Source organism: Papio anubis, chromosome 1 (genome assembly GCF_008728515.1).
Source record: "Papio anubis isolate 15944 chromosome 1, Panubis1.0, whole genome shotgun sequence".
NCBI classification, from domain to species: Eukaryota; Metazoa; Chordata; class Mammalia; order Primates; family Cercopithecidae; genus Papio; species Papio anubis.
In genome coordinates, this window is record NC_044976.1 from 26,081,346 (window position 1) to 26,105,907 (window position 24,562).

The following is a 24,562-nucleotide window of genomic DNA, read 5'->3' on the forward strand; positions in this document are numbered from 1 at the left end:
AGGGGTCCTGCATCCTGGTAAGGAATGTAAACTTAATCCTAAGGTCAGGGTGTTAGTGGGAAGCTATTGAAGGGTCTATGCAGAGGAGAGACCAAATCTTCATTTAAAAAATTAACCCTGACTAGTGTGGAGAATGCATTGGAGGAAAAAGGGACTGGGGGTTAATTTATATATAAATATAAATTATATAAATTATAAAATTATATAAAATATAAAAGCCTTTTTTCTAAGAGTCTGGGTAAGAGATGTTAAAACAAGAACCTCACCTGAGGCAGTGGCAGTGGAAGATTGAAAAGGCTGATTCAGGAAGATGTTTTGGATGGAGAATTATGAGAAACTTAGATAATCTGATGAACAGACACATGGGCAAGAACTGAGTAAGTAAAGGATAATTCCCGGGTTTTTTATTTGGGTGAATAGATAGATCCTTAACTGAGAGACAATGTAGGAAGCGGAGAGAATATGTTTAGTTTTGAAAGGTTGAGTTTGAAGCATGAAGAATTACTTTTAGGAGCTTAGCCTAGAACTTAGAAGAGAGGTTTGGACATGGGCCATAGGTAGCACATAAGAATCTGGCTGGGCGTGGTGGCTCACGCCTGTAATCCCAGCACTTTGGGAGGCTGAAGCGGGTGGATCACGAGGTCAGGAGTTTGAGACCAGCCTGACGAACATGGTGAAACCCTGTTTCTACTAAAACAAAAAATACAAAGATTAGCCAGGTATAGTGGTGCGTGCCTGTAATCCCAGCTACTCAGGAGGCTGAGGCAGGAGAATTGCTTGAACCCAGGAGGCGGAGGTTGAAGTAAGTTGAGATCGCGTCCCCACACTCCAGGCTGGGTGACAGAGTGAGACTCTGTGTCAAAAAGAAACAACAACAGTAAAAAGAATCACTGGGGGTAGGGATTATTTGAAAATGCAGATTCTGGCCAGATACATTGGCTGGCTTACACCCGTAAACCCAACACTCTGGGAGGCCGAGGCGGGAGGGTTGCTTGAGGCCAGGAGTTTGAGACCAGCAGGAGCAACATAGTGAGACCCCATCTCTACAAAAAACAATATTAGCCAGGTATGGTGGCACACACCTGTAGTCCCAGCTACTTGGGTGGCTGAGTTAGGAGGATTGTTTTGAGCCTTGGAGTTCAAGGCTTGCCGTGAGCCATGATTATGCCATTGCACTCCAGCCTGGGCACCAGAACAAGACACTCTCTCTAAAATTAAAAAATATTAAAAAGCAGATTCCTGCAGCAGTCCCACCCCATAATTTAATTCAGTAGGAACTAGGATGGAGTCCAGGAATCTACATTATTTTATAAACATCCCAGATGATTCTAATGCAGGTGATACAGTTAACACCATTTCCAACCACTATGATAGGTAGTTGTTAAAATCATGCTCTTAAATGATATAATTCAGATTCCGGGCTGAGAACAGAACTCTAAAAGCATTCAGTATTTAAGGATTAGGAACTAAGAAGCAGCTGTCACAAAAGTGGGCTGACCAAACCAGGAGAACATTTGAAGAAGGATGCAGTATCAGTGGTATCAAATGCTGAAAAGAGGTCAAGTAAGAAAAGGTCTGAGGAATCCTTTGGACTTCGCAGTTGAACACCAATCAGAGTCAAAGGATTGCATAGCAGAGACAGACCTCCAGCTTTTGTTTCAAGACCAGTTTTGAGTGAACTTATTGGGGCTAAAACTGATTTTTAGTCTTGTAGTGTGACTGAAATACCAGTAGGTTAACACAAATATAGTGAAGAAGAACTAGACTGGCCGGATGTGGTGGCTCACGCCTGTAATCCCAGTACTTTGGGAGGCCAAGGCAGGTGGATCACTTGAGGTCAGGAGTTTGAGACTAACCTGGCCCACATGGTGAAACCTTGTCTCTACCAAAAAATATGAAATTAGCTGGGTGTGGTGGCACGCACCTTTAGTCCCAGCTATTCGAGAGGCTGAGGTGGAAGGATCACTTGAAGCCAGGAAGCAGAGGTTGCAGTGAACCAGGATCGTGCCACTGCACTCCAGCTTGGGTGACAGAGTGAGACTCCATTTCAAAAAAAAAAAAAAAAAGTAGACTAGGAGTTCAAATATATTGACCTGGTTTCTTTACTTTACTACTACTAGCTATATGTCCTTTGGTAGATAAGTTGATCTTGAGCTATTTCTGCACAGTAGAAATAATAACTTACCTCTACCTCACAGAATTATAAGATGCATGTGAGACAGTGAATGTAAAAGAACTTTTTAAACTAGAAGACAGATTATACTTCTTATTGAAGTTTTATTGATTTTTGTTCTCATGGTTATTAATAAAGCAGGTAATATTTAATTAATTAAGGCCAAGAATTTTTTTTTTTTTTGATCCTGTGGAAACTAGCTACCCATCCATCCAGGCCTACAAAATCATCACCTTGGTAGATTATTAATCGAGAATTATTAGCTCTTGCATAGTAGAGCTGCTATCTTACATTGGTCTATTTGACAGACTTTCATTGTGATGTTTTGTTAATCTTTGATTTCTAATGTGTGTCTCTCTATTTTTGCCATTAAAAGCCAGAAAACACTTTCTACATCTTCAATTCAAAATGAAATCCCAAAGAAAAAGTCCAAGTTTGAGTCAATCACAACTAATGGAGACAGGTGAGCCAGTTGGAGTATGTGTGCGCACACATTTGACATACATACACAGTTCCTGAAACAGGAATACGTTTTAGGGTCTGCCTTGGAATTAGTCTATGGCTGTCAGTGCATCTTATAAGAAAGCAGTACTGATATTTGTTTATAAATCTAATCTTGTCATTAAAAGATAAGAACTTGTAACTTGATTTAATAGCAGTTGAATTCTGCAGTCCACTAAATTATTCCCCTACACTAATTCCTAATTCTTTTTGTTTTTTTTTTTAGAGACAGAGTCTCACTCTGTCGTTCAGGCTGGAGTGCAGTGGTGTGATTTTAGCTCACTGCAACCTCTCTCCTGGATTCAAGCAATTCTCATGCCTCAGTCTCCCGAGTAGTTGGAATTACAGGGGTGCCACCATGCCCAGCTAATTTTTGTACATTTAGTTTCACCATGTTGACTCAAACTCCTGGCCTCAAGTGATCCACCCACCTCAGCCTCCCAAAGTGCTGGGATTACAGGCAGGAGCCACCTTGCCTAGCCTTCCCTACAGTAATTCTAAGAAGTCCAGAGCTGGATCCTTTTCTTTGTGATCTGTGCCCATGTCCTCCTGCAGGCAGAAGAGGAGTTGATCTTGAGAGGTAAAAACAGGTTGGGAATAAGGCAATGCTGCCAAATTTGTGAGGATCCATACTTCCTTAACATTCAGAAAGCCAGCCCAGCGCAGATTCTGGATCAGGAGAGAATGAGATTCATTTGCATATTTGTATTTCATTTCAAGCCAGTCTAAATGCATACTTTTAGTCCTCACTTCCCTCTCCCCTCCTCAGTGATACTTCCTCTTGTGAGCTGCTTGGGTCCTAATATCCAGAGTGTCCCATCTGTGTTGGTACAGTGGGCTGCTTCTCAACAAAAGTCTTGGGACCAACCATTTTCCTGTTCCTCAGGCCTGGGCATCCCGAAGTGAAACCACCTGACACACTTCCTAAGATCCTTGAAATCATCTCCATTCTGGGCCGGGCGCGGTGGCTCAAGCCTGTAATCTCAGCACTTTGGGAGGCCGAGGCGGGTGGATCACGAGGTCAGGAGATCGAGACTATCCTGGCTAACATGGTGAAACCCCGTCTCTACTAAAAATACAAAAAAACTAGCCGGGTGTGGTGGTGGGCGCCTGTGGTCCCAGCTACTTGGGAGGCTGAGGCGGGAGAATGGCCTGAACCCAGGAGGCGGAGCTTGCAGTGAGCCGAGATCACGCCACTGCACTCCAGCCTGGGAGACACAGCGAGACTCCGTCTCAAAAAAAAAAAAAAAAAAAAAAAAAGAAATCATCTCCATTCTGAAAACTCCACCCATTCACAGTTCTCTTTCCCAGCCAGTAGTGGATATAGGAGCAGACCAGCATATAGGCTTACCAGGACTGATTTTATTTAGAGGGAAACAAAAAATTCTTTCCCATTGCCTTTTTTGTTAACTTGCTTTCAGATTCTACAAGGTTTTTAGAACTAGTTTGAACTAGTTTCATTGATTTTAAACTTCTTGAATTGAACCTTCTGGAATGCTTAATTTAGGTAGTCAGATTACATGGGGGGAGGAACCATAAAGATCATCTTTCTGGCCAGCTTTACTGTTCTCTCAGAAGCTAGTCTGGCCCTTGTGAAGAAAGAGATGTGGCACAGGTTGTCCATCACCTCTGCCAGCGCATGTGACCCTGCAAAAACTACTTCAAGGAATGAACTTTTTGAATGCCCTGCTTTATAAAGGCCTAAGCCAAGACCTATGCCTTTAGATTCATTTCTGTTTTGTGCTCATTTATGATCCAGGCTGTGTTTGAATGACCTGGAAAAAGCTCGTTCGTATCCTCCAGTTTAACCGACCAGTCCTTAAAGTTCACTTTCTTTTTTTTTTTTTTTTTTTTTGAGGCGGCGTCTCGGTTTGTCGCCCAGAGTACAGTGGCGCAATCTTGGCTCACTGCAGGCTCCACCTCCCAGGTTCACGCCATTCTCCTGCCTCAGCCTCCTGAGTAGCTGGGACTACAGGTGCCCGCCACCACGCCCGGCTAACTTTTTTTTGTATTTTTAGTAGAGACGGGGTTTCACCGTGTTAGCCAGGATGGTCTTGATCTCCTGACCTCGTGATCCGCCCGCCTCGGCCTCCCAAAGTGCTGGGATTACAGGCGTGAGCCACCACGCCCGGCCAGGTTCACTTTCTATTAGCTTATTTTGTTTCTGAGATACTGCCGCTATTCTTGCTGTCCATTGCTATGGATACACCAAGCTAAAAACTCAAGTTTTGTATTCAGAGTTTTATTGCATCCAGTCATCAGCAATGATGTTTTCCTCAGGTTGGAAGCTGATCCTTGACATAGGTACATGGTCTTTCATGATGTCCTCCAGAAAAGATATTAAATGATCATTTTGACCAGGCACAGTTGTTCACACATGCAGTCCCAGCACTTTGGGAGGCCAAGGCTAGTGAATCACCCGGGAGTTTGAGACCAGCCTGGGCAACATGATGAAACCCCATCTCTACAAAACATACAAAGATTAGCTGGGCATGGTGGTGTGTGCCTTCCAGCTACTCAGGAGGCTGCGGTGGGAGGACCACCTGAGCCTGGGGAAGTTGAGCTGCAGTGAGCCATGATTGCGCCACTGCACTTGAGCCGAGGCAGTGAGACTCTGTCTCAAAAAAAAAAAAAGGTAGGAGAGATAAGTTTTTCCTTAAAATGACATGCTAATTTATTTTTCTAAGTAATTTATAATTTGAAAATTTGGAAATGTTTTCTGCTGTCACAAAAACTATTTTCATACCCATATAAATTCCATTTGAAATGTTCTGCATTAGCATTTTTAACATTCTATTCTACTTGTTTGCTTTTCTTGTTTTTAAATGTTCATAACACAAGATAAATTCCACTTTGCTGTCCTCTTTACTTTTTGTGGGTATTTTTCCCTGCATTTACTTTGCCTTGAAAAAAGCATTCTGACTTTTTTTTGACAGTCCTTTTTTAATGTCATCCAAACCAAAATTTCACTGGCTACCTATTTCTTTTCTTTTTTTTTTTTTTTTTTTTTTTTTTTTTTTTTTTTTTTTGAGACAGGGTCTCACCCTGTTGCCCAGGCTGGAGTGCAGTGGCATGATCTTGGCTCACTGCAGCCTCGACCTCCTGGGCTCAAGTGATCCTTCCACCTAAGCCTCCCAAGTAGCTGGGACTACAGACGTGCACCACCATGCCGCCTAATTTTTGTATTTTTTGTAGAAACAGGGTTTCAGCATGTTACTCAGGTCAGTCCTGAACTCCTGGGCTCAAGCGATCCTCCTACGTTGGCCTCCCAAAGTGCTGGGATTACAAGAATGAGCCACTATGCCTGGCTTTTTTTTTTTTTCTTTTGAGACAAGGTCTCACTTTGTCACCCAGGCTGGAGTGCTGTGGCACGATCATGGCTCACTGCAGCCTTGACCTTCTGGACTCAAATGATCCTCCCACCCCAGCCTCCCAAATAGCTGGGACTACAGGTACATGCCACCACACTCAGCTAATTTTTTTTTGTAGACAGAGTCTTAAACTCCTGGCCTCAAGTGATCCTCCTGGTTTGGCCTCCCAACATGCTGGGATTATAGGCATGAGCCACCACACTCAGCCCCTAAAATATTCATATACTTTTAAATTTATGCTCTTATTCTTTTATTTTTATTCCCCATGTTTTCTGCAAATTGCTGCCTAATGGTTTTTCATTGACCTTTCTATACTACCACATTATCTTCTCTTACTTATTTAATACTGAGGTATGTTTGATTATTTTTCCTCCTCTTTTTCTTTATCCATTAGCCTTCCATTTTGTTCAGACAGAACACATTTTAGCTTTCAAAAATGGCTTTATAATAAGATGCTTTAGTCTTTTTTTTCTAAGTATCCTACAAAATCCACAGTCTCTGTCTCAATGTGTCCTAATTTATTTGTTGAAATTGTGACAAAAACTTTTCAATTTTAGGAAAATCTAAGTTAATTTCTAGTTTTCTTCCCTCTAGAAAATACACTGGCTACTTTTTAATCATGCTTGTTTGTTGTTCCATAGGCAATCAAAAAAGCAGCCGCAACAGCTGGTGGCACTCAGGCACAGCTTGTGGTTTACTGTTTCTAAAAGACATTCTTTTTTTTAACTCATAGTTTCATTTTATCCTCCCCTGAAATGTGCCTGGAAGATTAGACTTAATCTGTATAGCCTTTGAGGACAGTCTCAGGACCATATGTAGGGTTATAGAGAGGCAGGTTTTGGGTCAACCCAAGAAAATTGTTCTTACATTATGAGCTTTTGTAAAAGACAGTTTTTCTGGAGAAGTAGTAGTTCCCTGTCATTGGAGCCATTAGGAAAGAGACTGGTTTTTTTGCCTTGTTACCCTAGCCATCTTTTTTCATTTCTAGCAGTTCTTACTGAACCAGGAATTAGAGAGTGAGGGCTGGGCGTAGTGGCTCACGCCTGTAATCCCAGCACTTTGGGAGGCCGAGGCGGGTGGATCATCTGAGGTCGGGAGTTCGAGACCAGCCTGACCAACATGGAGAAATGCTGTCTCCACTAAAAATACAAAAATTAGCCAGGTGTGGTGGCACATGCCTGTAATCCCAGGTACTTGAGAGGCTGAGGCAGGAGAATCACTTGAACCTGGGAGGCAGAAGTTGTGGTGAGCCGGAGGTTGTGGTAAGCCGAGATCACACCATTGCACTCCAGCCTAGGCAACAAGAGCGAAACTCTGTCTCAAAAAAAAAAAAAAAAGAAAAGAAAAAAAGAGAGAGTGAGGCCAGTTCCTAACACAGGATAGAAAGGATGGGTTTCGTCAACTATTTATTGGTATGGGGGGAATCCTCTCACAAGAAGCAGGAAGGATAGGGCATTAGGAGTTTGGGGACAGCAAAAAGTTACTTACGTTAGCTTATTACTCTAGTTATGGGTTTAAATAGACTCTATTCAGTTGAAGAAAGGTCCTTAGCAGGTATTGAAACAGATGTGAGACTGCAGCTATAAGGGTGCTTCCAGATCTGAAACTAGTAGAGATGGTAATAGTTCCTTTCAGTACTTTCTCCTGCGTGCCTTGTTTTATGATTTTGCATTTATTTTTGTTACGCAGTAATTCCATCCATTCTTTAGTTATGAGAACATTGATTCATTCTTCCTCTGACAGTCTTCTCATATGCTTCATGTAGACTGAGAGGAGGGTAGGAATATTCTTGTCGAATATCTATATCTTCCTATTCTAGCCATAGAAATGTTTGACTTGGTAACTGTGAGGTAGTTTGTCCACTGGTTAGGCTTGCTATTTGGAGTTTCTTCCTGTGTAGAGAAATGTTGGCTCTTAGACGTGGTTTAGGATATAAGAACTGTGAGTTGTTGCTATATCTAGGGAGTTGAGAATGAGTATTCCAGTGTCTGCTTAGGAAAAACAGGTTTGTGTTTTACTTCAAAGATTGTCCTGGGAAAAGTAAAGAGCGTTCTTTGGGAACTCTCTAGAGAACAGGATTTGACCCTCTTGGCAGTGATTCCTTAACTTGTTTTGAGTCTGAGGCATTTGTGACTGGCCATTGAAAGCTATGGATCCTCACTCTAAAAACCACCCATTATATGTGTAGACGAGATTGTACATATAATTTTGGGGTTTTGCAGATTTCGTGAAACCATCCCTTCTTTTTCTTTCTTTTTTTCTTTTGAGACGGAGTTTGCTCTTGTTGCCCAGTCTGGAGTGCAAAGGCGCAATCTTGGCTCACTGCAACCTCCGCCTCCCGGGTTCAAGAGATTCTCCTGCCTCAGTCTCCCGAGCAGCTGGGATTACAGGCATGCACCACCACACCCAGCTAATTTTGTATTTTTAGTAGAAACGAGGTTTCTCCATGTTGTTCAGGCTGGTCTCTAACTCCCGACCTCAGGTGATCCGCCTGCCTTGGCCTCCCAAAGTGCTGGGATTATAGGCATGAGCCACCGAGCCTGGCCTAAAACTGTCCCTTCTTTTTTTTTTTTTTGAGATGGAGTCTCGCTCTGTCCCCCAGGCTGGAGTGCAGTGGCGCGATCTCGGCTCACTGCAAGCTCTGCCTCACAGATTCATGGTCCACGCCATTGTCCTGCCTCAGCGTCCTGGGTTGCTGGGACTACAGGCGCCCACCACCGTGCCCGGATAATTTTTTGTGTTTTTAGTAGAGACGGGGTTTCACCGTGGTCTTGATCTCCTGACCTTGTGATCCACCCACCTCGGCCTCCCAAAGTGCTGGGATTACAGGCGTGAGCCACCGTGCCCGGCCATCTGTCCCTTCTTTTTTATTTATTTTTTTGAGACGGAGTCTCGCTCTATCACCCAGGCTGGAGTGCAGTGGCCGGATCTCTGCTCACTGCAAGCTCCGCCTCCCAGGTTTACGCCATTCTCCTGCCTCAGCCTCCCGAGTAGCTGGGACTACAGGAGCCTGCCACCTCGCCCGGCTAGTTTTTTGTATTTTTTTTTTAGTGGAGACGGGGTTTCACCATGTTAGCCAGGATGGTCTCGATCTCCTGACCTCGTGATCCGCCCGTCTCGGCCTCCCAAAGTGCTGGGATTACAGACTTGAGCCACCGCGCCCGGCCCCAAACTGTCCCTTCTTAAGAGGCTCTGCTAAAAGGACATAGAGTCCACCTGGCACTTGGACAAAATGGAGTGCTCCAATGCTGTTATTGGGAGGAATCTGTTGAAAGCCCAAGTTGTGTTGTGACTCTGGAATTTGCCACCTCTTGGTTCCTTTCCTAATGCAATGTTACCAAATTCCTGATATTGGAAATGACAATCTGCAAGCCATTTGTAGTGTAGGGGAAGCTGGCTTCATTCCTGTTTCATCTTTTTTGAAAAAGAACTGACTGCTCCTGGGTGGGAATCCAGCAGCTTCTCGGCAGATACACTGACTGCATTGTGGTGCTTTGAGACAGAAGACAAGGCCCTGAAAGACGAGCTCTGAGTGGAGCATTAAAGAAAAATGCATGAGCTCACAGTTTATAATTTATCTGGAATTCTAAGGAATTTATCTAATCACAAAAATTAGGACTGTTTTTCTAGTACATCATTGGGGATCTTCAAGGAACCTGAAACAGTATCCTTAGCTCTTGGGATGTGGCATTTATTTTAGTCCTAAATGTGAGAGAAGATGCTGCAGGGATGCTGCCAGGTTGTGGCTTTGGTTTGTAGAGTTATCTGATGGCCACCTTACCTCTGCAGTTCAGTTCAGCAAGTGCCGTTGAGCCCAGCATGTGTGGTGCAATGTGCTTGATGCTAGGATTCCTGCTCTTGAGGAGCTTGCAGTCAAGTAGTCTAGGATGCATCCTCAGGTAGGGAAAAGTTTATCCATCCAAGTTACAATATTTTCCCCTGATTTTCAAATCTAGCTTCTCCCCAGACCTGGCTCTGGACTCACCAGGCACTGACCACTTTGTCATCATTGCCCAACTGAAGGAAGAAGTGGCTACCCTGAAGAAGATGTTGCATCAAAAGGATCAAATGATTTTAGAGAAAGAGAAGAAGGTATGGTTTATTTTATTCCTCTCTGACCAGAATGATGTGAGGGTGAGAAATGTGGTATGGGACATGATAATAACTTTTTAAAACTGATGTTTGTTGGGTACTTAACATTGACACTTTGAGAGCCTATGTCCAGGTTGGGATATCCTGGGGAGAGGCTGGTTGTCTGCCAAGATGACTCTTGGGATGGCATTACTCCAGTCAATTGGGCTCAAAAAACGGATTTTTCTCAGTACTTGCAGCTTCCATTTCTCAGAGAGGACATTTTATTTTGTTTTGTTTTGTTTTTGAGACAGGGTCTCAGCTGTGTCACCCTGGCTGGAGTGGCTGGAGTGCAGTGGCACGATCATGGCTACGCAGTCTCTACCTTCCAGGCTCAGGCAGTCCTCCCATCTCAGCCCCCTGAGTAGCTGGGACTACAGGCATGTGCCACTGTACCCGGTCAATTTAAAAAATTTTTTTGTAGAGACATGGACTTACTATGTTGCCCAGACTGGTCTTGAACTCCTGGTCTTACGTGATCCTTCCACCTCGGCCTCCCAAAGTGCTAGGATTACAAACGTGAGCCACTGCCCCTGGCCTCAGAGAGGACATTTGTTAACTGAGCTTATAGAGACAATGTATTTAAAAAAACAGTGTTCACATCTCAGTTCACAGCGGAGCATGTAACAGCACAGTGTTCTTGGCATGAGCTACCTGGAAAGGCTGTAATCAGGTGGTGCTGAATAAGCATAGAGTTGGGACAAGAGGAGGTAGTTATGTAACTGGAATGTTCGATTCTGTCCAGCGAAAAGAACCTAATGTCTCCTTCTCTTATTATGGGGGTGGCCATGTCTGTGGGACAATAATACGCAAAGTTCACGGGCCAGTTCTTCCTCTTCCCTGAACAGTGTTCACGTGGGCCTTCTGCCATGACTCTTACGTCACTGTGATTCCACTGCTAACAAGTCTGTTACTAAGTGACCCATCTTTAATATGTTAATATTTTAATCTTAATTTATCTTCAGTATTAATATTCTTTTTTTCATTTTTTGTTTTTTGAGACAGAGTCTCTGTTGCCCAGGTTCACTGCAACCTCTACCTCTCGAGTTCAAGCGATTCTCCTACCTCAGCCTCCCAAGTAGCTAGGATTACGGGTGCCCGCCACCATGCCTGACTAATTTTTCTATTTTCAGTAGAGACGGGGTTTCACCGTGCTGGCCAGGCTGGTCTCAAACTCTTGATCTCAAGTGATCTGCCTGCTTCATCCTCCCAAAGTGTTGGGATTACAGGCGTGAGCCACTGCGCCTGGCCTCAGTGTTAATATTTTATTTTCACATCAGAATATCTTCTACCTTATATTTCTAATATCTCCACATTAATATCTTCAGAATAAGACCAGTCTTATTATGGTCTGATAGTTATCTTCCTTTTTTACATTCTTACTCTGATTCATGTCTCTTATCTTGTTTTCAGGTTTTCTAAATAGTATCTCATTTTTAGGCTGGGTGCAGTGGCTCACACCTGTAATCCCAACACTTCGGGAAGCTAAGGCAGGCAGATTGCTTGAGCCCAGGAATTCAAGACCAGCCTGGGCCATTGGTGAAACCTCATCTTTGCAAAAAAATACAAAAATTAGCAGGGCTTGATGGTGTGCACCTGTGGTCCCAGTTACTTGGGAGGTTAAGGTGGGAGGATCACCTCAGCCCGGAAGGTCAAGGCTGTGGTGAGCCGTGATCATACCACTGCACTCCAGCCTGTGGGTGACAGAGCCAGACCCTGTCTCCAAAAACAAACAAAAAATAATATCTCATTTTGCCTTAATATTATAATAATAATAGCTAACTTTTATTGGATGTAACTTCATGCCTGACTCTGTTTTAAGTGCTTTATATGTATTAACTCATTTATTCCTTTTTTTTTTTTTTTCTTTAAAGACAGAGTCTTGCTCTGTAACCCAGGCTGGAGTGCAGTGGTGCGATCTCAGCTCACTGCAACCTCTGACTCCTGGGTTTAAGCAATTCTCATTCCTCAGCCTCCTGAGTAGCTGGGACTACAGGCGCCCGCCACCATGCCTGGCTGGTTTTTGTTTTTGTTTTTGTTTGAGACAGGGTCTCTCTCTGTCACCCAAGCTGGAGTGCAGTGGTGCAATCTCTGCTCACTGCAACCTCTACCTCCCTGGGTTCAAGTGATTCTCCTGCCTCAACCTCCTGAGTGGCTTGGATTACAGGCACGTGGCACCATGGCCAGCTAATCTTTGTATTTTTCATAGAGATGGGGGTCTCACCATGTTGGCCAGGCTGGTCTTGAACTCCTGACCTCGAGTGACCCGCCCGCCTCGGCCTCCCAAAGTGCTGAGATTACAGGCATGAGCTACCACACCCGGCCTGTTTATTCTTATAATAAGCCTTTGAGGCTGGGCTTGGTTGCTCATGCCTGTAATCCTAGAACTTTGGGAGGCCGAGGTGGGTGGATCATGAGGTCAGGAGATCGAGACCATCCTGGCTAACATGGTGAAACCCCATCTCTACTAAAAATACAAAAAATTAGCCGGGAGTGGTGGCAGGCGCCTGTAGTCCCAGCTACTCAGGAGGCTGAGGCAGGAGAATGGCGTGAACCCGGGAGGTGGAGCTTGCAGTGAACCAAGATCGTGCCACTGCACTCTAGCCTGGGCGACATAGCAAGACTCCGTCTCAAAAAAAAAAAAAAAAGTCTTTGAGGTAGGAATTGTTATAATCATTTCATAGATTAAGAATGCCGCCAGTATTTTTCTTCTTAGGGGTTTCTAATTCCCTCCCCTGGCTCTTTATGTTGTCTTGTGCCAAGTTCAGAATGCTGTGATTCATTCTGAATAGCTAAGACATTGATGTAAATTCCTTTCTTGCATTCATGTAATTTCTACCTCATTTTACAGATGAGGAAACAGACCCAAAGAGGTTAATATGTCCAAACCATACAGCTAGTAAATGGCGGAACAAGAGACTGGAAATCTTTCTGACTCTACTGTTCTTTCTACTGTGCTATGCTTTCTCCTGCTAGGAAGGTGGAAATTCATGGGAAGAGATCTGTGTTCTTTCACATAACTACATGACTGTCAAGTGAAAATGGCCCAAGTATATTCTCTCTATGGACTAGATCAGAATGGCACATAAAAGGATTTCGGTAAAACAGGGACAAGATGAACACTTGTTTCTACTGCTTTGCAGAGAGAGAGTTTTTATTTATTATTTTTATTTTTTTGAGACAGGGGCTTGCTCTGTTGCCCAGGCTGTTGGGCAGTGGTGCAATCTCAGCTCACTGTAAACTCAACTTCCCTGGCTCAAGTGATCCTCCCACCTCAGTCCTCTAAGTAGCTGGGACTGCAGGCGCACAGCACCACGCCCAGCTATTTTAATTTTTGTCTTTTTTTTTTTTTTTTTGTAGACATGGCATTTCACCATGTTGTCCATGTTGGTCTCAAACTCCTGAGCTTAAGTGTTCCACCCTTTTGGCCTTTCAAAGTGCTGGGATTACAGGCATGAGCCACCGCGTCTGGCCCAGAGTTAGGGTTTTTAAAGGAGCAAAAACAAATAGATTGTTTCCCAAAGCTTTCAGGATCAAGGTCACACTCCTCAGCTTGGAATACGGGCTCTTTAGCATAATACCTGCCCATCTCTCCAACCTCATCAGCCATCCAGATAATCTCTGTTATCTCACATTTATCTGTCTGTGCCTATACTGTTCTCTGTTTAGATGCCCTCCTGCTCACCTTATGTGCCTATTGTTACTACATCTCAAAGCTCAGCTCACACATCACCTCTCTGATTTAGAATTTCCTTGAATAGTAGTCAACTATTCAGAAGAGGGTCTGGGATTTGAAATCTAGCTCTGCCCCTTGCTAACTCTGTATATGATCTTGGCCACATTACTTAACTCTTTCTAAAGATCAGTTTTCTCCTCTATAAAATGGGACTACTACCCTCACAATGTTATCATAAAGATCTGCTGAAGTAATCAGTTTTTCTACAACATAGTAAAAGTTCAGTAATTGGTAGCAGCTATTATTCTCAGATATTCAGAAATGTTAGTTCAGGACTTTGTGTAATTTTTAGGAAAGCTTTAGGAGAAAAGAGAGTGTGGAACTCCCTGGCTTTGATTTAGATACGGATCTGCAGGAGAGCCCTGGGTTTCATTAATTTGGGTGACCATTTAGCTCTCTGAAAGCAAATTTTTTTTATTGCACAGAAATTTATTCTAGTTACTCTGCCTTGTTTCCCTCAGATTACAGAGTTGAAGGCTGATTTTCAGTACCAGGAATCGCAGATGAGAGCCAAAATGAACCAGATGGAGAAAACCCACAAAGAAGTCACAGAACAATTGCAGGTGACTGCTTATTTTACATGCTAAAATTGTGTACCTACCTGGTATACCTAGCTGATTCTATTTTAAGTGATCATCTCATAGATTTATTTTTTTCTCAAAGTATTGACAAATCATGTTAATCCCCTTTTTAGATTTTTTTTTTTTTTTTTTTGAGACAGGTTCTCTCTCTGTCACCCAGGCTGGAGAGCAGTGGCACGATCATGGCTCACTGCAGCCTCAGCCTCCCAGGCTCTGGTGATCCTCCCACCTCAGCCTTCCAAGTAGCGAAGACCACAGCCATATACCACCCTATCCCACTAATTTATTTTAAAATTTTTTTGCAGAGATGGGCTCTCGCTGTATTGCCTCAGCTAGTCTTGAACTCCTGGCTTCAAGCGATCCTCCCACCTCAACCTCACAAAGTGCTAGGATTACAGGCGTGAGCCACCATGCCCAGCCTGTAGATACTTTGTATTGTTTCACTCTTGGATGTGTTCTGATCTTTTCCCCCTCAAAAACAGTAGAAATATTAAGTGTGTTCTTTGATTTTTGAATAAACCAGATGTGATTCCAGATGTCTGAATTATAGATTCTGTTTATCTAGCTCATGAAGTCACTCCACAGTTTGTATTGCATAAAGCATCCCTTTGTAACAGTGGGTCCCAAGAGATTGAGGTACACTGATTAACCTCTGGCAAATACTTTTTTTTCCTGAACCAAGTGTCAAGCCCTAGAACTTCCTGTTGTTTTCCACCTCTAGAATTGTTTGTCTCTTTCTGACCCTCCACATCGTCTGCCTTAGCATGTGCACTTATTCTGCATGAAAAAACATTATATCCTGTTTAAAACATCCTTCTTACACTGATTTTTTTTTTCTTTAGGCCAAAAACCGAGAGCTCCTGAAGCAGGCAGCTGCCTTGTCCAAGAGCAAGAAGTCAGAGAAGTCAGGAGCTATAACCTCTCCATGACACACCTCAAGGAGGCTCCATAGCAACAGCAAATGGAGTTGTCCAGGGTTAGGGTTGGAGACCTGGCTGTTCTGTGGGAATTGCAAGCTTTCTTAAGAAATCTCTATTTTATTACAGTTATCCTTCTTTGTGCGATTACAGTGGGCTGAATGGAAACACCTGGTTTGTGCTGTGTTAGACTGCATGCTTGAGTGTTTGGGATTTCAAGCTCACTCTGTTTCTCTCACTATTAGGACTTTTCTTTTTCTTCTTCCTCTTCTCTCTCTATTTTGGTTCTATTTTTTTTTTATTTTTTTTTATTATTTTATTATTTTTTTTTTTTGTGGTGGTCACTGCTCAGTATAATGTGCAGAATGGTTTTTTGTTTTTTTTGGTTTTTTTTTTGGTCCATCATTGCATCCTGCCATACCCATGAGCAAACTGTTTGGCATTAATTATATATCACTGCCACCCTCTGAACTTTGAAAACTGCCACCTTCAGACTTGGTATAATGGAAGAGGCTTTCTCTCTCCAATAAACCTTTTGCTTCAGGGTATACTCTTGGGTTTTTTTCCAGATGTATTATGTATGAACTTTGTACTATGTATAGCCAGAGTTTTATTTATTTTTTAAAAAAGAAACTTTTTCTTGATAAAGGAATAATGGTAGCCTAGCTAGTTCTTGTAAAAGTGATGCCTCTTGAAAAAAAAGGTCCTATTCACTAGCTTTTAGTAAAATAATCAGATCTTTTCTTTTTTGTTACCTTGTCTTAAAAACATTGCTAAGGTGAAACAATTCAATGCATAAGTATGGAGCTAAGTGCCTTTTGGAGGATTTCTTGGAAGAGCATTTATGGAGATACTTAAGGGAGGTAGCAAAGATTTGAACCGTCTGTCTTTTTAAGTAAGGGCAGAAAGCAAGGTTGTCCAGGTTGTACTGGACACTTCTCTCCCCACCCTTTTCCTGATTGTTTTATGTGATTGATTTTAAATTTGAACACTGCCACTTCTTTAAAAAATAAAATCCTTTATTTGCTTATATCAGTTGTCATACTGGGCTGCTGTCAGAGAACTTTTTTTTTTACATGAACAGATTAAAAATGGAATAATATGGCCAGGCGCAGTGGCTCGAACGCCTGTAATCCCAGCAATTTGGGAGGCCGAGGCGGGTGGATCATTTGAGGTTAGGAGTTTGAAACCATCCTGGCCAACATGGTGAAACTCCATCTCTACTAAAAAAAAAAATACAAAAATTAGCCGGGACTGGTGGTGCGCACCTGTAATCCCAGCTACCCAGGAGACTGAGGCAGAAGAATTGCTCGAACCCAGGAGGTGGAGGTTGCAATGAGCTGAAATCGCAACACTGCACTGCAGCCTGGGCAATGGAGTGAGACTCTGTCTCAAAAAAAAAAAAAAAAGGAATATTATTTGAACTACAGAGAATTTTGGGGGTCAGCATGAGCTGCTCTAGTAAGGACTCTGAGTCTGATTGGGAAAAGTGGTATCACTGTACCTTCTCCCCACTCCTCACCCACCCGAGCCCATACACTCCCTGCTTTTCATGGATATGTATTGAAAACAGGTGCTTCTCAGAAGCACTTTGCCTCAACCAGAGTTATGTGTGCCCTGCCTGTCTTCCCTTCTTAACCCTGTAGGCACATGGATTTACTTTTCCAGGAAAGGGGATAGATTTACATTTCTAGGCATACTCTCAGGTCCTCTTTGTGATGTTTGTGAAAGGAATTAGGGTGTGTCATGTGTGCCATGAAACAACAAAACCAACTATCCTAGAATCATTTATGCAGGGGGTACTAAAGTTAGAAATAATAATAAGGGCAGATAACATTTGTACCTCAGTCTACCAAAAAATTGTAGCACTAAATTTAACTTCTAGGCGTTTCCTGGAAGCAGATGCTCTATAATTTGTGATAGCATTCTCATAAATGGAGTCCTACACATAATTGGACAGAGATGTGGAAATGGTAGTTTCCTTCTGATAAGGGATACAGTGGACCATGTCGCTTATATATCACCCTACTAGGGGATATAATTTTCCCTTCTAAGCAAGGGAAATGGCAGTGCTAAATAGTTTTGTAAAGTTTTTGAATGAGAAACTTTTAGGTAAAGATAAACTGTCATAATATTTTTCAGATGCATTTGCACTGACTATGGGAGAAAAATTGGGGAAATGACAGTCATGGTGTTTTTTTTTTATTTTATTTTGAGGACTGAAATTCTGTTACATGATGTATGACAATATAAAAACATATTTAGTTTTATACTAAATCTTTTTTTAAGGTCTTGGCATTTAATATAAAGTAAATTCACACATTTTCTAACTTTCCGTAAGTTCCAAAAAGGGAAAGAAGAAACCTCAGTCTTGAAATTTTGCTTTTTAAAGATCATGACACTGTTTTACCATGAAATTGAGTAGCTAACTTTTGGTAACACCTTTTGTTTCTTTGTATGTTTGTAATAATGGACATTTTAAAACAGGAATGTTTTGGTTTGTACAGACTTTGACAAATGTGTGTTAATAAAAATTCATATTGACTCAAGTGTAATTGTTGGGTTTTGTTTTTATTTCTTGCTGATTTACCAATAGACATACCCCATTATCCCCTTCAGCCTAGAAAAGTTTGTCTTGCTTGTAGACTTAAAAAATTAAAAGCCTAACTGCTAATTGGGAATTTCCTGTCCATTAGAGAATAAACTCATTCTCTTTCTCTCTTCTATGACTTTGTTTTGAGACAAGAGTCTCCCTCAGTCATCCAGGCTCGAGTGCAGTGGCAAGTGGATCACTGAGCCCTGACTTCCTGGGGATTCTCCCACCTCAGCCTCACAAGTAGCTGGGACTACAGATGCACACCACCATACCCAGCTAATTTTTGTATTTTTTGTAAAGATAGGGTTTTGCCATCCAGGCTGGTCTCCAACTCCTGGGCTCAAGCCATCCGCCCACCTCAGCCTCCCAAAGTGCTGGGATTACAGGCATGAGCTACCACACTGAGCCTCTTGGTGATTCTATTTACCCAGTTTAAGTGCTCATGTGATAGGCACTGTGCTAGGCAGTGCAGTTACAGCAGTGACAAAAACAAGTTACTGTCTTTATGGGGCTTCCATTTAGTGGAATATTGGACACCACCACACCACCATTGTTCCTTGATTTAAAAAGAAAAAAAAATTTTTTTGAGACGGAGTCATGCTCTGTTGCCCAGGCTGGAGTGCAGTGGCATGATCTCGGCTCACTGCAACCTCCACCTCCCGGGATCAAGCGATTCTCCAGCCTCAACCTCCCAAGTAGCTGGGATTACAGGTGCGCACCACCACATTTGGCTAATTTTTTTTGTATTTTTAGTTGAGACAGGATTTCACCATGTTGGCCAGACTGGTGTCGAACTCCTGACCTCAGGTAATCCACCTGCCCTTGGCCTCCCAAAGTGCTGGGATTACAGGTGTGAGCCACTGCACCTGGCCAAAAAAAATTTTTTTGAGACAGCCTTTCTCTCTCACTTATGCCAGAGTTCAGTGATGTGATCTTGGCTCACTGCCGCTTTGACCTCCCAGGCTCAATTGATCCTTCCACCTCAGCCTCCCAAGTAGCTTGGACTACAGGTGTGTACCACCATTCCTAGCTAATTTTGTTTATTTTTTGTAGAGATGAGGTCTCAGTATATTGCCCAGACTGGTCGTGAACTCCTGGACTCAGGTGATCCTCCCACCTTGGCCTCCCAAAGAGCTGGGATTACCCGGGTATGAGCCACCATGCCCAGCCATGTTCCTTAATTTTTATTCTTATTATTCAAAACATAATACAGAATGAATCTTCATAAAGTATGAGTGAAAGCTTTTTGAAATGTCATCTCACAAGGAGAGGAATGCATCCCTTTGAAACCCTAGAGCCAGTAGGTTTTAAAATGAGAAGTGCCTTTCAGACACTGTCACTGTTACATCCTGGTCATTCTATAAACTCAAACCTAATTTTCTCAGAATAAGTTGAAGATAGTTTTATTTTGTAGGTTATGTTTTTGTTTTTGTTTTTATTTTAGTTTGAGACAGACTCTTGCTCTGTCACCCAGGCTGGAGTGCAGTGGTGCGATCTCGGCTCACTGCAACCTCTGCCTCCTGGGTTCAAGTGATTATTGTGCCTCACCCTCCCAAGTAGCTGGGATTATAGGCATGCGCCACCATGCCCAGCTAATTTTTGTATTTTTAGTGGAGACAGGGTTATGCCATGTTGGCCAGGCTGGTCTTGAACTCCTAACCTCAGGTGATCCACCTGCCTTGGCCTCCCAAAGTGCTAGGATTTCAGGCATGAGCCACTGTGCCTGGCCTGTTTTTGTTTTTTGGTTTTTGGTTTTTCTGAGATGGAGTCTCGCTCTGTCACCCAGGCTGGAGTGCAGTGCTGCAATCTCGACTCACTGCAACCTCCGCCTCCCTGGTTCAAGCAATTCTCTAGCCTCAGCCTCTCAAGTAGCTGGGATTACAGGTGCCCGCCACCAAGCCTGGCTAATTTTTGTATTTTTAGTAGAGACAGGGTTTATCATGTTGGCCAGGCTGGTCTCGAACTCCTGACCTCAAGTGATCTGCCTACCTTGGCCTCCCAAAGTGCTGGGATTACAGGTGTGAGCCACCACACCCCGCCTATTTTGTAGGCTATTTTTATGACTACCTTTATTATGTGAATTATCTTAATTGACTCATTTACTCAGCCTTTAAAACCACTTAGGGTAAGAAAATAGTATAAACAGGCCAGGAGTAGTGGTTCGCGCCTGTAATCCCAGCACTTTGGGAGGCCGACGTGGGCAGATCACGAGGTCAAGTGTTCGTAGACCAGCCTGGCCAACATGGCGAAACCCCATCTCTACTAAAAATACAAAAATTAGCTGGTTTCTACTTTATTTACTGTCCCTAGTGTAAGAACATGTCAGCCTTGATGTTAATTGCACAAATTATGACGCATATGGCACTTCTGCCTGTCCTGGAGGATTGCCTTTAATTAACTGGCTTCCTAGAACATGTATACCTATTCACTATGGCATATAAGCTTTGGGTCTGGGGAGTAACAGCACAGAAATCTACCTGTCTTGTGGCTGCCCAAGACTATGCGTTTGTCTATAAGTTCCCTCAGTAAATCAACCAATACTGACAAATTGGATTTGTCTGCCTCCTCCTTTGGCTTCTTGGCTTCTTGGCATTTGGAGGTCACTTTGCATATACGGCCGTTTCACAGGACAGAGGACAACAAAGTAGAAGAGCATGTGAGGTGGAGGCTATTGTACTGACCATCTTATAAAATACAATCTGCCACTCAGGGAATGGGTTTTGGAACTAAGCCAGATCAGAGAGAGCAAGCTGTAATGTCCTTCATGTCCTACCTTCAGACATCACACTCCATAATTTCTACAATAGCCTATTGGTTACAGTGGTCAAGTTACTGACACTTTGATGTGGGAAGAGACTGTCCAGGTGCATTAATACCAGAAGATGATATCAAGGGTCCACCTTGGAGGCTAGCTACCACATTGACTTTTGGCCAGCAGGATTGAGTAACGATTGTGTGAACCTCTGGATTTTGAAGATAGCAATAAAAATTACCTTTTGGGGGAAAGTAGTTCATACTTCTTAGCTATTACTGGAATCCATGACTTCTCCAACTACCAGGGCTTGCCAGGCTGTCCCTCCAGCAAATTATCAACCCTATTTGAAAAGTGAGACCATGTAGTGCTATGATGTCAGGCTGCCTGAAGTGGAAACTTCCTGTCTCTACTTACCTTAGAGTTGCTGTGAGGATTAAATAATACATATAGAAGTGTTTTTTTTGTTGTTGTTGTTCGTTTGTTTGTTTTCAGAGTCAGATCTCAGCCAGGCGCGGCGTTTCACACCCGAAATCCCAGCACTTCAGGAGGCTGAGGCAGGTGGATCATGAGGTCAGGAGATTGAGACCATTCTGGTCAACGTGGTGAAACTCCCTCTCTACTAAATATACAAAAATTAGCTGGGCGTCGGCTGGGCGCGGTGGCTCACGCCTGTAATCCCAGCACTTTTGGAGGTCGAGGCGGGCAGATCACAAGGTCAGGAGATCGAGACCATCCTGGCTAATACGGTGAAACCCCGTCTCTAAAAAAAAAAAAAAAAAAAAAAAATTAACTGGGCGTGGTGGCACGTTCCTGTGATCCCAGCTACTCAGGAACCTGAGGCAGGAGAATCGCTTGAACCAGAGAGTCAGAAGTTGCAGTGAGCCCAGATTGCGCCACTGCACTCTAGCCTGGTGACAGAGGGAGACTCAGTCTAAAAAAAAAAAAAAAAAAAAAAGAGTCCGATCTCGCTCTGTTGCTCAAGCTAGAGTGCAGTGGCATGATCATAGTTTACTGCAGCCTCGAACTCTTAGACTCAAGCAATCTTCCTACCTCAGCCTCTCGAGAAGCTGGGACTACAGGCACAAGCCACTATGCCCAGCTACATGTAGAAGTCATGTAGCTGCCAGGCACACCAGCCTGGGCGAACAGTGCTTGGCACATAGTATGCACTCAATTTTGTAAGCTATTGTCACCTATGACTTCTACAGAATCAACATTTTATGTTTTCTAAGAAGGAAGGTGATAGAGGGATAAATTAGAATGAACATGTATGTTTACTTGTTTTTTTGCTTCCAAAGTCACTTTATTCCTAGGTCACCTCTAGGCCATCAGACCATTATTGCAACCCACAACTTTTATAACCTCTTTTTCAACTCCACATTACCTACCTCATATATGCCATTTTATTGCATTGATTTCTAGAGTGCCATTTAAGTATGTGTGTGTCTGTGTGTGTGTGTATAAAATTGGCATACACTAAAATAACCCTCCTTAGTGCACAATGAGTTTTGACAAGTGTATGAAGTTGTGTAATCACCACCATAATCAAGATATGGAACATATTCATCAACCCCCAAAGTTCCCTTGTGTCCTTTGGTGCCCTTCCCTCCACACCAGCCTTTATGCAACCACTAATCTGATTTATATTCCTATACCTTTGCCTTTTAGAGGATGTCATATAGCCAGGTGCGGTGGTTCACGCCTGTAATCCCAGCACTTTGGGAGGCCAAGGTGGGCAGATCACCTGAGGCCAGGAGTTCAAGACCAGCCTGGCCAACATGGTGAAACCCCATCTCTACCAAAAATACAAAATGAGCTAGGCATGGTGGCACATGCCTGTAATCTCAGCTACTCGGGAGGCTGAGGCAGGAGAATCGCTTGAGCCTGGGTGGCAGAGGTTGCAGTGAGCCGAGATCGTGCCATTGCACTCCAGCCTGGGTGACAAGAGTGAAACTCCATCTCAAAAAAAAAAAAAAAGAGAATGTCATACAAATGGAATCACATAGGATATGGCCTTTTGTGTCTGACTTTTTTCACTTAGCATATGTGTTCGAGATTCATCCGTCTTTTTGCATGTCTCAGTAATTTATTCCAAGTCTCAGTAGTTTCTTTTTATAGCTGAATAGTTTTCCACTGTATGGATGTACCACAGTTTATCTCTTCAGCAGTTGATGGACACTTGAGCTGCTTCCAGTTTTTGGTTATTATGAATAAAGCTGCCTTGAACATTTGCATACAGGTCTTTTAATAGAAATGTGTTTTTATTATTCTTGGGTAAATATATAGCAGTGGAGCTGCTGAATTGCTGGGCTGTAAGGTAAATTTATTCTTAACTGTATAAGAGACTGTAAAACTATTTTCCAAAGTGACCGTACCATTTTGCATCCCCACCAGCAATATATGAGCACTAAGTTTAATACAGTATTATTTGCAATCTAAGTGAATTTCCCCATTAACTCCTCCCTAACAGTCCCCAGGAAGCTCACCATACTGATAGTGATAGTGATATTTTATGATCTTGGATTACTGCCACCTCTACCTCCCAGGTGCAAGCCATCCTCCCACCTCAGCCTCCCGAGTAGCTGGGACTACAGGCATGTGCCACCATGCCCAGCTAATTTTTGTATTTTTTGTAGAGACAGGGTTTCACCATATTGTCCGGGATAGTCTCAATCTCCTGAGCTCAAGTGATCCATCCTTTTGGCCTCCCAAAGTGCTGGGATTACAGACATGAGCCACTGCACCTAGTCCTATTCTGACTTTTAATAACACAGATTTAATTTGGCCAGTTTTGAACTTAATAAAGATGAAATGATACAGATTGTACTCATTTTATGTCTGGCTGCTGCTTCTCCTTTTTTTTTTTTTTTTTTTAAGAGACAGGGTCTCGCTCTGTTGCCCAGGCTGGAGTGCAGTGGTGCGATCATAGCTCACTGCAGCCTTGACTTCCTGGCCTCAAGGATCCTCCCACCTTGATCTCTCAGGTAGCTAGGACTACAGGTGTGCACCACCATGCCTGGCTAATTTGCATCTGGCTCCTTTAGCTATGCATTGTTGGGAAGAGGTCACCTATGTTGTTCACACAGCAGTAGGCCATTTATTTTTGTGCTCTATAATATCTGTTTATACAAACCTCTGTTGATGGATATTCAAGTTGTTTCCAGTTTGGAATTAGTAAAAATAAATACTGCTATGAACTTCATAATAACACCAAATTGGAAACAATGCAAACATCCATCAATAAGAGAATGGATAAGTAAACTGTAAGTATATTCATATGAGGAAATACTAATCAGTAATAAAAAAAGACCAAACTACTGATATATGCAACATCATGGATAAATCTCAAAAACATTATCTTAATTGAAAAAAGCCAAAACTAAAGAATATAAAAAATATGAAGTCCAAGAGCAAACAAAGCTAATCTGTAGTGACAAAAATCAGGAAGTAAAGGCCGGGTGCAGTGGCTCACGCCTGTAATCCCAGCACTGAGAGGCTGAGGCAGGCGGATCATTTGAGAGGCCGAGGCAGGCGGATCATTCGAGACCAGCCTGACCACGGTGAAACCCTGTCTCTACTAAAAATACAAAAAAATTTTGTATTTTTACAAAAAACATGGTGGCGCATGCTTGTATTCCTTAGCTACTCGGGAGGCTGAGGCAGGAGAATCGCTTGAACCCAGAAGGTGGAGGTTGCAGTGAGCCGAGATCGTGCCACTGCACTCCAGCCTGGGTGACAAAGTGAGACTCCATCTCAAAAAAAAAAAAAAAAAAAATCAGTAAGTAACTTCCAGTGATGAGG

At 42.9% G+C, this 24,562-nt stretch overlaps 1 protein-coding gene across 2 annotated transcripts in view; it reads left to right on the plus strand.

The window, feature by feature from the left end:
• FAM76A (family with sequence similarity 76 member A) overlaps positions 1–17,965 on the plus strand; it is a 38,171-nt gene extending 20,206 nt beyond the window's left edge. Inside the window, exons 6-9 of one of the 2 annotated variants that reach the window (XM_031666068.1) lie at positions 2,550–2,636; positions 10,002–10,137; positions 14,374–14,475; positions 15,336–17,965. In XM_031666068.1, coding sequence (XP_031521928.1) covers positions 2,550–2,636; positions 10,002–10,137; positions 14,374–14,475; positions 15,336–15,422 — 412 coding nt within the window. In that variant the 3' untranslated portion in view covers positions 15,423–17,965. The remainder of the gene's footprint in view (positions 1–2,549; positions 2,637–10,001; positions 10,138–14,373; positions 14,476–15,335) is intronic. The other variant, XM_031666075.1, reaches the window with a different exon arrangement.
• Positions 17,966–24,562: the final 6,597 nt, after the last annotated feature.